The sequence below is a fragment of the Lampetra fluviatilis genome, chromosome 14 (genome assembly GCF_964198595.1).
Source record: "Lampetra fluviatilis chromosome 14, kcLamFluv1.1, whole genome shotgun sequence".
NCBI classification, from domain to species: domain Eukaryota; kingdom Metazoa; phylum Chordata; class Hyperoartia; order Petromyzontiformes; family Petromyzontidae; genus Lampetra; species Lampetra fluviatilis.
Genome location: NC_136288.1, coordinates 1,879,459 through 1,891,780, shown reverse-complemented (window position 1 = coordinate 1,891,780; position 12,322 = coordinate 1,879,459). Strand labels below are relative to the sequence as shown.

General features: G+C 48.6%; 2 protein-coding genes across 6 annotated transcripts in view; both read right to left on the bottom strand.

Annotated features, from left to right (window-relative positions):
- Window positions 1-12,322, bottom strand: part of LOC144935794 (plectin-like) — a 109,023-nt gene that overhangs the window by 20,127 nt on the left and 76,574 nt on the right. For all 5 annotated transcript variants that reach the window (XM_078862545.1, XM_078862547.1, XM_078862546.1 and 2 more), the window contains 2 exons: window positions 2,225-2,338; window positions 853-913 (listed from right to left, as the gene is read on the bottom strand). In XM_078862545.1, coding sequence (XP_078718671.1) covers window positions 853-913; window positions 2,225-2,338 — 175 coding nt within the window. The remainder of the gene's footprint in view (window positions 1-852; window positions 914-2,224; window positions 2,339-12,322) is intronic.
- On the bottom strand, window positions 3,228-11,752 carry LOC144935767 (uncharacterized). The gene is made up of 3 exons (XM_078862508.1): window positions 11,716-11,752; window positions 9,385-11,529; window positions 3,228-6,870 (listed from the first exon to the last, which is right to left on the bottom strand). Exons 1-3 carry the CDS (start codon window positions 11,750-11,752, stop codon window positions 4,265-4,267), a joined length of 4,788 nt encoding a protein of 1,595 aa, XP_078718634.1. The 3' UTR covers window positions 3,228-4,264.

The window sequence follows — 12,322 nt, the reverse complement described above, 5'->3', positions numbered from 1 at the left end:
TACCACTGCATGCTACAATGCGGGAAACAATGTTCATGTGCTATGAAGGGCCATTGCCAAAAAGTTGCTTCATGTATACTTTTCAAGGCAGTATTATTGATGAATGTGTAGATGGTGTTTTTTTACAAAGTGTACACCAACAAAAACTAACAGCTTAAGAGATCTTCAACCAACATAAAAATGGCATCACGCCCGAGATGTTGGGGATTATCCAAGACTCGCTCTACGATACCTTTGACCAAAATGCCACGGTGAATATGTGGACGTCAAGAGGCATGAAATTCACACGATCATTTTTGTTACACCGCCAAGTGTGTGCTCAGATTTATCGACCTATATAAAAATGTACTAATTATAATTCTTGTGATTCCATTACGGGCACCCGGTACTAATAGTAGTTTAGATGTTTGTGTATGACAAGGCAGTGTGTGTCAATGGCAAGATTGCGAGGCACCATCAGCCTGTGAAATTCTACGTCCTGTCACATGTTACGATACATGGCTTCAATACAAGTTGTCCTAATCAAGTGCTTAATAAATATGGAATGGTAAGATAATATATTTGTTAGAGTTGTATTAATTCAGTAATCAGTTACATTTTCTGGTAATAAAGATTAGCTACTGCATTTTACGCAAGTAAGCCTCAATGAATTGTTTGCTGTTGAAAAATAAGTTAATTAAAAATAACGTTTTTTTATCATTGTATCACCATCATCATATTTGAAAGTGACAACCACAAATGTCGACACGGTCACAGTTGGAGCAACAAAGATGCTCGCTAGTCAGCAGATCCTTCGTGAAATATCACAATTGAAAGGTTAATCAAACGCATTTAGCCAAGTGAAAACCATACCAGTTGCATCTTGCTCGGGCAGAGCATTCTGCGTTGATGATGGACTCTCATCACTGAAGACCTGCAGACAATAGAATGAAAAAGCACCCGACGTCAATTCTTCTTTAGAATACGGAAAAACAAAGCCTTTAAATGCTTCTCTAAACACGTCCGTGTCGTATGCTACCCTATTACAACACAGGGTGCAATGGTGGCACAGTGGATATTGCTCCGCACTCCGAACCAACCACCCCAGTTTTGCTCCAGGACACAGCGAACGCTGGTGGCAAGCAATATCTGAACTTGACTATGATGGGCCCCCCTCTCGCCAATCACAGTCAACTGATCTGTATGGCCACCACAGGTATATGGGGAGGCCTTCATCCAGCAGCGGACCGATAGACGGCTGTAAATCTAAAATATTACCATGTAAGCGAATCCTCGCTGTAATATTCACACTTTCCGCAATTTCCCGTTTCTGACATATCGTTTCAAGATTCACTAAAGCATTCCAATCGATAACATTCATTCTTCCCTGATTTTACATTTTCCCACATGCAAACATTTAATTCGGCCGATTGCCCGTAAGGTGCACAACATTGAGGTGTCGCTGAATAAAACCAACATGAATGTACGTTGCGAGATGCTTTTATCGAGTGGGATAACTCACGGTAGGGGGGGAGGTGTCATCATTGGGGGTGGGAGAGGAGTTATGGAAGAAGTATTCGAAGGTGGAGGAGGAGAAAAGAAGAGGAGATTCTTGCACTTAGAGAGGATGAGTGGCTAACCAGTGGAAGGCATTTTCAGAACGGTAAATGCAAGCAGTGTGGCATGCAGCAGTGGATTTTGGCCGGCGTTAATTTTGTTAACGAAATCGGTGTTGTAAATATTGTGGGTTTTTTATATATCGGTCAACGTTGACTGTGCACAAAAAAAGTTGCAATCGCAAGGTTGGCTACGTACGGTGCAAAATAAGTTCAACATAGATACTGTACGTGACTACGACCACCTACCAAAGCATGACATTACTATGACGCAACAAAATTAACGAGTGCCTGAATGACGATCCAGACTGAGATAATTTAGTAAACGCTATCAGAGACCGCAGTGCGCCATGCTTGTGTGAAAGGATTTACCGAGTTCGCTTCTTGGCCGACTTGATATGGGAGGTGGGAGAGTGCTAAATGCACACCCCTCACACCAACATATTCCAAGTGAAAGCGGACTACACTTTTCATCATTTACGTCAACAAGATTAAGAGGCTGACGGAATGGAATCCACTGAGACTTGACTAAAATCTCACCAACTAGACGAAGACTATGACGAAAATATATATATTTTTAAAGGCTGCCGTAAATGAACACACGCTTTTTAGCGATGGCTCCCTCTCACCTGCGGAGCCGGGCTCCCTGCGCAGGTGTCCGCCGTTTCCTCTCCACCCCAATCCTCGCCGCGGTCGCTGGACACGAACTCCCCTCCAATCCCGGTGCACTTTCCCGTCGTCTCCTGCAAGCACGCCGGACTCGGTCAATTCACCGTCGGAACTCAATGGGCGACGAGCAAAAGAATGTCAGCAGTTGGATTTTAACCCCATTGCCGTGAAACCTGCGTCACCGTGCTCGATGATACAGCAATCTCCAGTTGGTATTAAAATTAGTGACAATTTCTCACCGAATGCTTGCCAGTTAAATGAACACCTACGTTTATTTACAGAACACGTAAACGTGAGACCACTTGGTTAAACAGACATTCGTTGTTGCTGCTCACAAGTTCACGCAGGTTTCTCTGCACGGAGTAAACATCCGCTGATTTTAAGAGCCCCATGATCTTCCAAAAACGTGTAAATAGAAAAGTGTTTCACCCAGACGGCCTTTAGGCCACAGAAACACCGCACACAACAAAAGTCCCGGCACCTTAACATCGGCAGTTAAAACAATCAGAGCAGCAGTGGAAGCTGGTAAGTTCACCCATAGCGTATGAAATATTTCATCTTACCGTCCACAACAATGTTCCTAGCACATGAGCACAAATCGTGAAAACGGTCAATGCCACAGAGGAGTCCTTCACGAGACAAGCACACCGAGGTATTATCTCATCAACAGTTGCAGATCCCGACACCGAAATGAAGTAAAGCGTACCGCCACCAGAGGAAGATAAAAGCCCATAGAACCTCGAAGGAGACCAAGGATTCCGTGCGTTTGAGAAGTGTTTATTGAGCAGCCAACCGCATTTCCATCACCCATTTACCATGGGTGTCAAAACAAGATATGTGCAGAGAGTAACTGCTTTCTGAAGCACTTTGGTTTTAAGGGATACACCGAACTGCCGTAAAAAAACATTAACCTTATAACTAAAATTTGCCAAATATCAGACTTATTGCATTGATATAATGAGATGCTCATTATCTGATTCGAATTCAGATAAATGTTGCACCGATTTGCAGTCGGCTTTATGTCGTGTATTACTTTTTATTTTTACGCAGGCAACGAAGCAAACAGAGCTTAGTTGTCTCAAAGTCAGCCCTTCTGCACAATTCCACGAACACTTGTCCGTTTGACACGAGCGGAAGTCCCGTCACCTAAAGCAGGATAACCAACCACCAACAACAACATGGGGAGACCTGTCGCGATCTCTCTCGTCTTGGGCTTGCGTGGCTTCGTCAAAATGCAGAGTGGCCCAGGAGCCGAACTGCCGAAGGATTCCACGAACTTGAACGTTGCATTTATGTTTCAGCGGCCGTGAAACCTCGTGGCGTTTCATTGTCTCTCGCCCTTGCCTGAAGGGCATCATCGGTTTGGACGATTCTGGGTCTTGAAGTTGTCACCACTGGCTATTTAATCTGTGCATTGACACCACGTGGGGGGGGGGGCTGCATAGTTTTTTCTGGGGTTTTCTTTGAAATTGAAAATTCATGCCATGGAGATTGGTTCGTGGCATTTGAGGTAAATCTGAATCACATTCTCCTCCAGTTTCAGTTGTATATAACCGTTACACAGTAATAACCCATAATCATACCATCATTACAACTTCTTATAAGTTAAGGATTGAAGATTTAATCTTAACTTGCGACATCTAAAGATGCATCTATCGTTTACAGAACTTGAATCGCGCTAACAATATCTACAAAAATAATGGTATGCCCGAGTGTATATTTCCACCACATTGAATTAAAGTAAAAAAGCAAAGCAAAGCAAAGCTCCTCTGTAACTGACGTCGTCAACTATATCTAACAATCCAGGCGGCTGGCATGAATTATGAGAGACGGGCGAGACATCCGACATTCTAGAGTTCAATCTTCAGACATCAGCGTTTTCTCCTATGTACACTTTCGTAGTGCTTACGCGTTTTTGGACGCACACGCGCACACACTCAACGTGCGCACGCACGTAACCGGGTCAACGTCCGGCCGTGCATGCGCGTGCCGTGCCCGCTTCAGAACGGGTGCGGGGTGGACAGCGACCACCGTCCGCCGTTGACGCTGGCCGTGCCGTAGCCCGAGGAGGAGTGACTCGTGCCGGACGCGTCGAAGCTCCCCCTGCGCGAGCTGGCCCTCGAGCCCGAGGTGGGGCTCACGTCTCCGACGCTGTAGGAGCTCGGGAAGCCTTTCGTGGAAGAGGTGGAGGCCTCGAGCAGCCTGAGCCCCGTCAGGGGGTCCACGACGGAGGAGTCGAGCGCCTCCTTGTAGGATATCCTCAGCTTGGTCTTGGGGCAGGTCAGGCACTTGGAGTAGTTGTTGACGTCACGGAGCTTCTGCACAGTGCGCGCATCCACGGTGCCGTTTTTCAGGGCCTCTTCCATCGTCACCCTCCCCGAGGTGTCGGGCTCGATGAGGCCACCGGTGAGGTACTGTGCCTCCAGGAAGCGCTGGCCCGTCTCGTAGTAGAGCCAGCCCTTCCTCATGGCCTGTGCTGTCGACATCCTCTTGCCCGTTTTAGGGTCTTCGAATCCGGTGTGAGCCTTCTGCGCCAGCGCGATCCTCTCTGACATCTGCCTGTCAATTATGCCGCGGTTGGCCGCATCCTGAATGAGCATTTTCTGCCCAGTGAACGGGCTAATTATGCCGCCGGTGCACGCCTGGCCTTCGTACAGCCTTTGCGCCGTGATGACATCGACCAGGTTTCTCCCAATAGCTTCCCTGATGGTGATCTTTTCCAAACTGTGGAGGTCAAATATTCCAGCGATGAGAGATTTTTCCTCTGTGGGGTCACTGATGGGACTGTTCGGGAGCAACGGCACGGGGCTCCTCTTTGGGCTGAGCGGGGCCGAATCCGAACTTGTCGACGAGCAACGGGAACGATATCCACTTCCGGTCAGCATGTCGGCGAAATCGGCGATGGATATCTTACCCGCCTGGTAGAGATTAAAGTTGGCTTTGTCGATGAAGCCCCTGGCAAGAGCCTCGTTGATGTTGTACTTCAGCCCCGATTTGGTGTCCTGCAAAACGGAGATGGTCGTTCCATCTGGCATCGTCGTCGTGACGTCTTCCCATTCGCACTCCTGTTCCGAGAGCTCTATGTAGGACTTCAAGTCGATAAGGTCCTTGCAGTAGGCCTCGTACAGGGTCATTTCCGTCCCGATGTCAGGGTCTACGATGACAATTCTCCGCTTCCGGATGGAGGACGTGCTCGACAGCTTCCTGTCGCGCACTTTCGCCTTGATGGGCAGGAGGCGCAGGCCAGTGTGAGGCTCAGTCATGCAGCGCTGCATGAGCTCCTGGTACGTGACGCTCTCTTCCGTGTTTGGGTCAAAAAATCCTTTGACAACGCGGCCGCTCTCTGACAAAGCCCTCTTCGTCTCCTCGTCCACGAGGCCCAGCGGGACGGCATCCTCCAGAGGGATTCGCAACCCGAGTTGCGAGTTTACGATCCCACCTGTGGCCACCTGCACTTCCAGGAGACGTAGTCCCTGGTGTTTCGTCACCAGCCCCCTCTGTATCGCTGCAAACAAGGGCACTGGGTTCCCAGATGCCGCCTTCTCGGTCGACAGAAGCTTTTCCCTAAACTCGGCACCAATGAGGCCCTTTTGTATGGCAGCGTCCAAGGTCAGCTTGCAGGCCGTGGCAGGGTCAATAATGTAGCCAGTGGCTACCTGTGCCTCCAGAAGCTCAAAGGCAGTGTCAGCTCTAATAAGTCCCCTTTTCATGGCGTTATAGAAACACACTTTCTCTTTGGTGTTTTCCAAAAAAATGCCAGCAATGCTGTTCTTCGTCAGGCTGTATTTCTCAATCATTTTGCTCACTTCATCAGCCGATCGTTTTCCCTCTTCTACCTCCTTCGCGACGCTCGGATGCAACACCTTGGAGTCTACGAGCTCCTGCAGGGAAATGTCACCAACGGGGCCCCTGAAGGTGACGGTCTTCACGACTTCCTGACTGTCCACGCCATCCTGGATGGCCTGAGCGATCGCCAAGACGAGCGTTTCGATGATGATCTTGCCGGAACTGTACTCCGACAGCAGCTTTCTCCGCTGTTCCTCCGTCAAAATATTGGACTGCACGAGCTCCCAGGCGGTCACGTCCTTGCCCGCGAATGGGCCCGAGGGTATGTTGGCGGTCGAATTTAAGAGCGACTGCTTGAGTCCTTCTTCGGTGGACAGGTCGGGCGACTTGTCGCACGGGGATGAGGTCGTGATCGTGATTTTCGTCTCTTTCTTACAAATGCTCCTGGGCTCGTAAAGCCTCTCCAGCGCCGCACCCGACTGCTCGCCGAAGGACTCCTCCACCTGCTTTTGCAGTTGCTTGTTCTTCTCCAGCTGATGCATTTTCTGCTGCGCTTCGTTCTCCGCCATAGACCTCACCCGGGAGATTTCCTCCTCGTAGATCTTGGCCAGCCTTGCCTTCTCTTCGTCGATCATCGTCTGCTTGAGGAGGAGAGATTCCTTCTCCGTCTGGTGCCTCAGGTTCTCCTCCTTGATTTTCTTCTGCAATGTCTCAATCTCGTGCGTGATCTTTGTGCCTGCAACCTGATCTCTCTGAGGAAAGAAACACGTGTTAATACATTTTTCCGTGCAAATAGGTGGCATATGCATACACACACATACTGGTTTGATCATACCATATTTGACTTATGGCTTTTGAGAGTATTTATTTATTCCATAAAGTATTAAATATTTGAGCAAAGAAGCCATTCAACCATCTAGGCAATGCTTTTGGATAAACGCCGACCTTTTGAAACGTATTTAACTATACAGTTAGGTGAGTATCCTTAACTTCGACGAGGTATAAGGGCTCATTGACTTTTCACATCTTGTTTTCAGACCTAGATTCTCCCCCCCCCCCCCCCACAAGGTCCCCACGAGGTTGGGGCAACGGGCCCATCACTCCCCACCCCCGCCCCCAAGTATAGCCCTGAAGGGCCGACTGACCACCCCCTCCCCCGCCACCCACTGTGTTTTTTCTGTTCCCCGGCGTGTTCTTGTCACAAAACAAAAAGGGAGACCTGGATGATGAATAAAGTACTCACCAGCACAAACGTTTCCTCACAAAGAACACGATTCATTGTATCAAATTACATGATTTACATTATGAGGCATCATTATTTAGTTTTTTATCAGAACTCCCAAATGTACTGTAGATGAGCATGCAAATACATACATTAATTTAAAAGTTGTCCTCCCAATTAAAGGACACGACGAAAAATTGTGTCCTATAAAAGATAAAGGTGCAGCCTTGCAATTGCTAGCTCAAAGCCACTGCTGGCAGATGGACCTCCACTAAAGAGGGGCAGCTCTCGGGAGCCCCACTAAAGGGTAGATTGGCCCTTTGTTCCACGCTAGATAGACGTCTTGGTAGAGGTGGGAATACCCACACTTTACCTCACCACACGCGACACGCCAATAAACTGTAGTAGGCTAATGAAAATGATTCACGTTATAGCCACCAAGTACTGCTTCTTACTCTATGCACGAATGCACAATGGGGTTTTGTGAACCAGATACTAAACCAATGTTTGCATTGTCGAACGCGACGACGATTTTGCGAGTCAATGCATGTGCTAATCATAGTGTGTAATTGTGGGCGTGCCTATTGATTACAAAAAATAAGGCCATTGTTGCGAATCTGTACAAATATTTAAAGCTTTGTTTTCGAGGTGTTTCAACTGCCCCTCCTTTTGAGTATACACGAGATAGCAAATTAATACGGGCTGTGTTCCAGTCTGTAGGCGATGCGTGCATGTGGAGTGGATAAGTGTGCTGGCAGTGGCTTCACCATCAGAGTTTTCTCCAACAGACGCGGCCACCGCAGCCCACGCAGATTGCCAGGTGAACCGCTCTGGTGGGAACCCACCACTGGATGCATTATCATCATCATTGCCACCACCACCTCACCTTTCCTTCATGTTCCAATTATCAACTAGTCCCATAAATTCTCATTGAGACTCCCATCACCACCACCACAGGTTGCCTTCATGATTAAATAACCATGTGGTCTGCCTGAGACTGCCTCTCCAACCTGGAACCACGGACTTCCATTGACCTCAGTCTATTTTTCCTATTTTTTTATGTCAGTCATCTATTATTGTTTTATTATCGATTAATTTTTCACTGTGACTTGTTGCGTATGTCGGAGAAGCGGCGTTGTTTTATTTGTTGTTGATGAAACCCGATTGAATAGCTTATTGGCTCACAAGGTAATTCAAAATACTGAAGCTGAATATCTCAACAAGGCTTTGCAGTGCCACACAATGGCTTTGAGTAACCTGCAGCTTATCCACTCCAGATAGAGTCCTATGTATGGTACGCGGAAATTGAACAACCCAGCCACTCTTTACGAAGGCACAGCCATTCTCATACAGAGCGGATAAACGTCGTGATCCATGCAAGCAAAACTTTGCACTAAACACACACACAGCCGTGTTCGTCTATCCATTATAAATAAGCAGTTAGGGATAAATAACCAATCTTAACATTATAAGATGTTTACCAGTTCTAATGAAAATTATTTCTAATTATGGGGTGTAAAATACTTTTAAAAACAAATCAGTAATAATTTATTTTAACGTTGCTTAAGTTATATCGATGTATCGCCTGATAATGTACGAATTAGTGATGATTAAATTGAAAACAACATTTATCTATCTCAATGAAAATTGTCTAAACTACACATAAATGTACCTGGCATTATTTGTAGATAGTTTTTAATTAAATAAATACAAATAATTGAACCACAAAGACGTTCATTTATCAAATAAAAATGTGTTCTTCATTTTCTTTTCTCTCTCTTCATATATTTAGCAAATTATGTATAACGATCACATCAAATAAAACGAGTTCATTAAATAAATAAGTATTCATATCAGAGTGATGAGCGAAGTTAGTGCTGGGGCAAAGCCCATTGGGGGCCTTAAGCAGAAATTATTTGTGGGTGTTCTCGCTACAATGATTAGATCCTGCACAGGCTACTCGGGTTCCTAAGCTTCTGGTTAGTTTGCTCGTGCATATTGCCACCACCACTACAGGGGTCAAACGCATTTGTTGCTTTGCATCTCAGGGCGCGTTCGGCGTTCGCTTTAGCAGCAAGGTGAGCGCAATCTACAAGCGGGTGGACGTCTAACTTGGGCGACGGAATACCTGCGTTAACATTTTCAGCCGCTCATATTCCTCTTTGATCTTCCGGTTCCCTTCCTCTGCCTTCTCGCACACCGCCTCCATCTTCCTCAGCTCCTCCTCCAAGCGCCGCTCGGCGGCCTTCTCCTGCTCCGCGAGCCGCCGCTGCCTCTCCGTCTCCTGCTCGGCCTCCGCCTTCTGCCCCTTGAGCTCCTCCAGAAGGCCGTGCTGCCTCTGCAAACCTTCCTCCATCTGACGCAGCCTCTCGGCCTCGTGCGCCACCCTGCGAACCATCTCCTCCTGCTTGGTCTGCGTGGCCGCCTCGAGCAGCATCTCCTCTCTGTTGCTCCGCTGCTCCTTCTGCTGCTCCGTGCTCACCTTCCTCTTCATCGTGGCCACCTCGGACTCCACTGCCTTTTGCTTTTGAATCGCCAGGCGCTCAGCCTCCTGCGATGCCTTCACCTCCTGCGCGATTTTCTTCTGGTGCAGCTTCAGCTCGTCGATGTAAGCCTTCTGCTCCGAAATCTCCCTCTCCAGTTGGCGCTTCTCTAAGACGGCCTGATCGGCCTGAGCCTTCAGAGCCTCGACGTCTCTCTCAACCACTTCCTTGGTCTTCTCGATACTTTCAGAGTGAAGCTTCAATTTCTCCACCCTTTCGCCCAGAAGATGTTTTTCTCTGTCGAGAATGTCCATTCTCCGTTTCAACTCCGCCTCCTTTTGGGTGACCTGAGCCTCAAAGGCAGATTCCACGAAATGCTTCTCCTTTTCAATCTGATCCTTCAACACTTGCAGCCGTTGTTCATATGCCTTTTGCAGGGCTCCTGTTTGTTGCTGTATGTCTGTGGTCGATCTCTTGGTCAGTGACAGCTCTTCCTGCATTTGCTTCATCTTCCTCATGTATTCTTGCTCTGTCTTCATTTTTTCCTTGATCAGCTGATCTGCTTTCTGGATTTTTTGCGAAAGCAATTTGATCTGCTCTACCTGCTCCCGAACTTTGGCTTCAGCCATGCCCTTTTCTTGCTGCAATGAATGAATTTGAGCCCTGAGCTCCGCCAGCTGCTCCACCGATTTCTCCTTCGACTTAGTCAGCTCCTCGACCTTCAACTTGAGCATCTCCATCTGCTTCAGGTCACTCTCTTTGGTCCGAGCGAAGCTGTCGATCTCCATCAGAAGCTGCCTTTCCTGGGCCGACGCTTCGCTGTGTTTCATGCGTTCGAGCTGCAGTGCTTCTATAATGAACATCAGCTGCTGCTTGGCCTCCATCTCGGCCATCCCGTGCTTCTGCAGACGTTCAGTGGCTTCCGCGTCCAGCCTGTGCATGTGCTGCGCCGACTGCCGCACCTTCATGCTCAGCTGACCTTCGGTGAAGGCCTTTTGCGCCAACTTATCCTCCGTTCTTTTCTTCTGCACCTGGATCTGCTCAAGGTGTGCCTCCCGTCTTTTCAGCTCCATCTCCATGTTCACCCTGACCGCCTTGCCGGCTTCGGTTTTCTCCCTCAGGACGCGGAGGTGTTCTTCCGCAGCGAGGCTCCTCAGCTGGCCCTGCTGGTGGACGAGCTTCAGGTCGTTGAGCTCCCTCTCCGTGGCCTCGGTTGCGTGCGAGATTTCCTCCAACTTCGCCTTCAGATCTTTCGCCTCCTGCTCAGCAGCGTCCTTTTTCCTCTGGATGTCGGACGAAGCCTGCTCGTGCCGCTTGAGCTCCTCCTCCGCTCCCCCGCGGATGTCCGTGATGTCCCGGGAAAGCCTCAACGGGCTCTTAACCTCCTTGGGAGACAGGGTGGGACTCGCGCCACGATCGGCTCGCGTTCGCCGCTCCTCCACCGTGATCTCGGTTGAGATTATCTGCGGCCGCCCCGCCGACGGCTCCCCGGCGGGGAAGAAAATCTTGTCTCTCTTCAGCTTCTGGACGTGCACCTTCCCGTGTTCGTCAACAGTCCTCGTCACCGACTTCTCGACGAGCGTCACTCTCTGCCGAGCTCTGGGCGACGTGAGTCTCTCGAGGGTCCCGCCCTCCCGGACGTTTCCTCCCTCAACTATTCCCACGGCAACGCTCGGCACGGCTTCGGCCTGCTTCTGCCGTGGCTCGTTCCAGGACAGACATCGATCGTTAGCGGACGCCTCCGCCGCCTTCGATTCGCCGCGAAAAGCTGAAGCTTACCTCGGAGAGCGGCAAAGCACCGCCCACCGGCAGCGGAGCGAAGCGCAAACCACGGAAGGTTTTGTTTTCTCAAGGCAACGGCGCGTACGCTGCGCGTGGAGCCACTCCAGCTCAGCGTAAAAAGCGATGCTTTGGCGTGGCCATTGCAGAGCGGCGACGCTTAGTTGGGTGCTTTGCTCACGCTCGCTGCTCTTGGATGCCATGCGTCGTCCGCACATCGCTGAAGCGGCCAAGCATTTTGGGGTTTTGCACGCCATGCAGACAGGATTTACACCACCCTACGATCAGATTCTTGTCGGTTTCAACACATTAAGCCTCCTTGATCGGAGTACTCCTTATCCTTAATACAGAACAGCCCATACTTCCCCTCACTATTTTCACGTGTAAACCATTTAAATAATTGTACTGTAACCTGTATTGGATGCACTTAACTCTCGATTATCTGTAGGAAGATTATCCGAATTATGGGGGAAAAAAAATATCTGCAAAATGCTCACTGGTTTAATTATAAGCTGCTCCTCACACATGGAAGGTCACCATGTGCACCGATTACATCAAGAAGCGATAAAGTACATGACACATTCTACTTTTTTGCCCCTAATGCTACCTTGTTAAAAGAAAAATGTTTTTTAGAGCCAAGCATATGTTTTGCATAATCCACATTATTGCAAATCAAAGCAATCCATCTGCCCCCCACCATTACCCACAGACAGATCGAGAGTTGACTGTTATAATAGGAAAAATAATCTACTCAGGTACTTCCTTATCCTCAACATATGATAATCCCT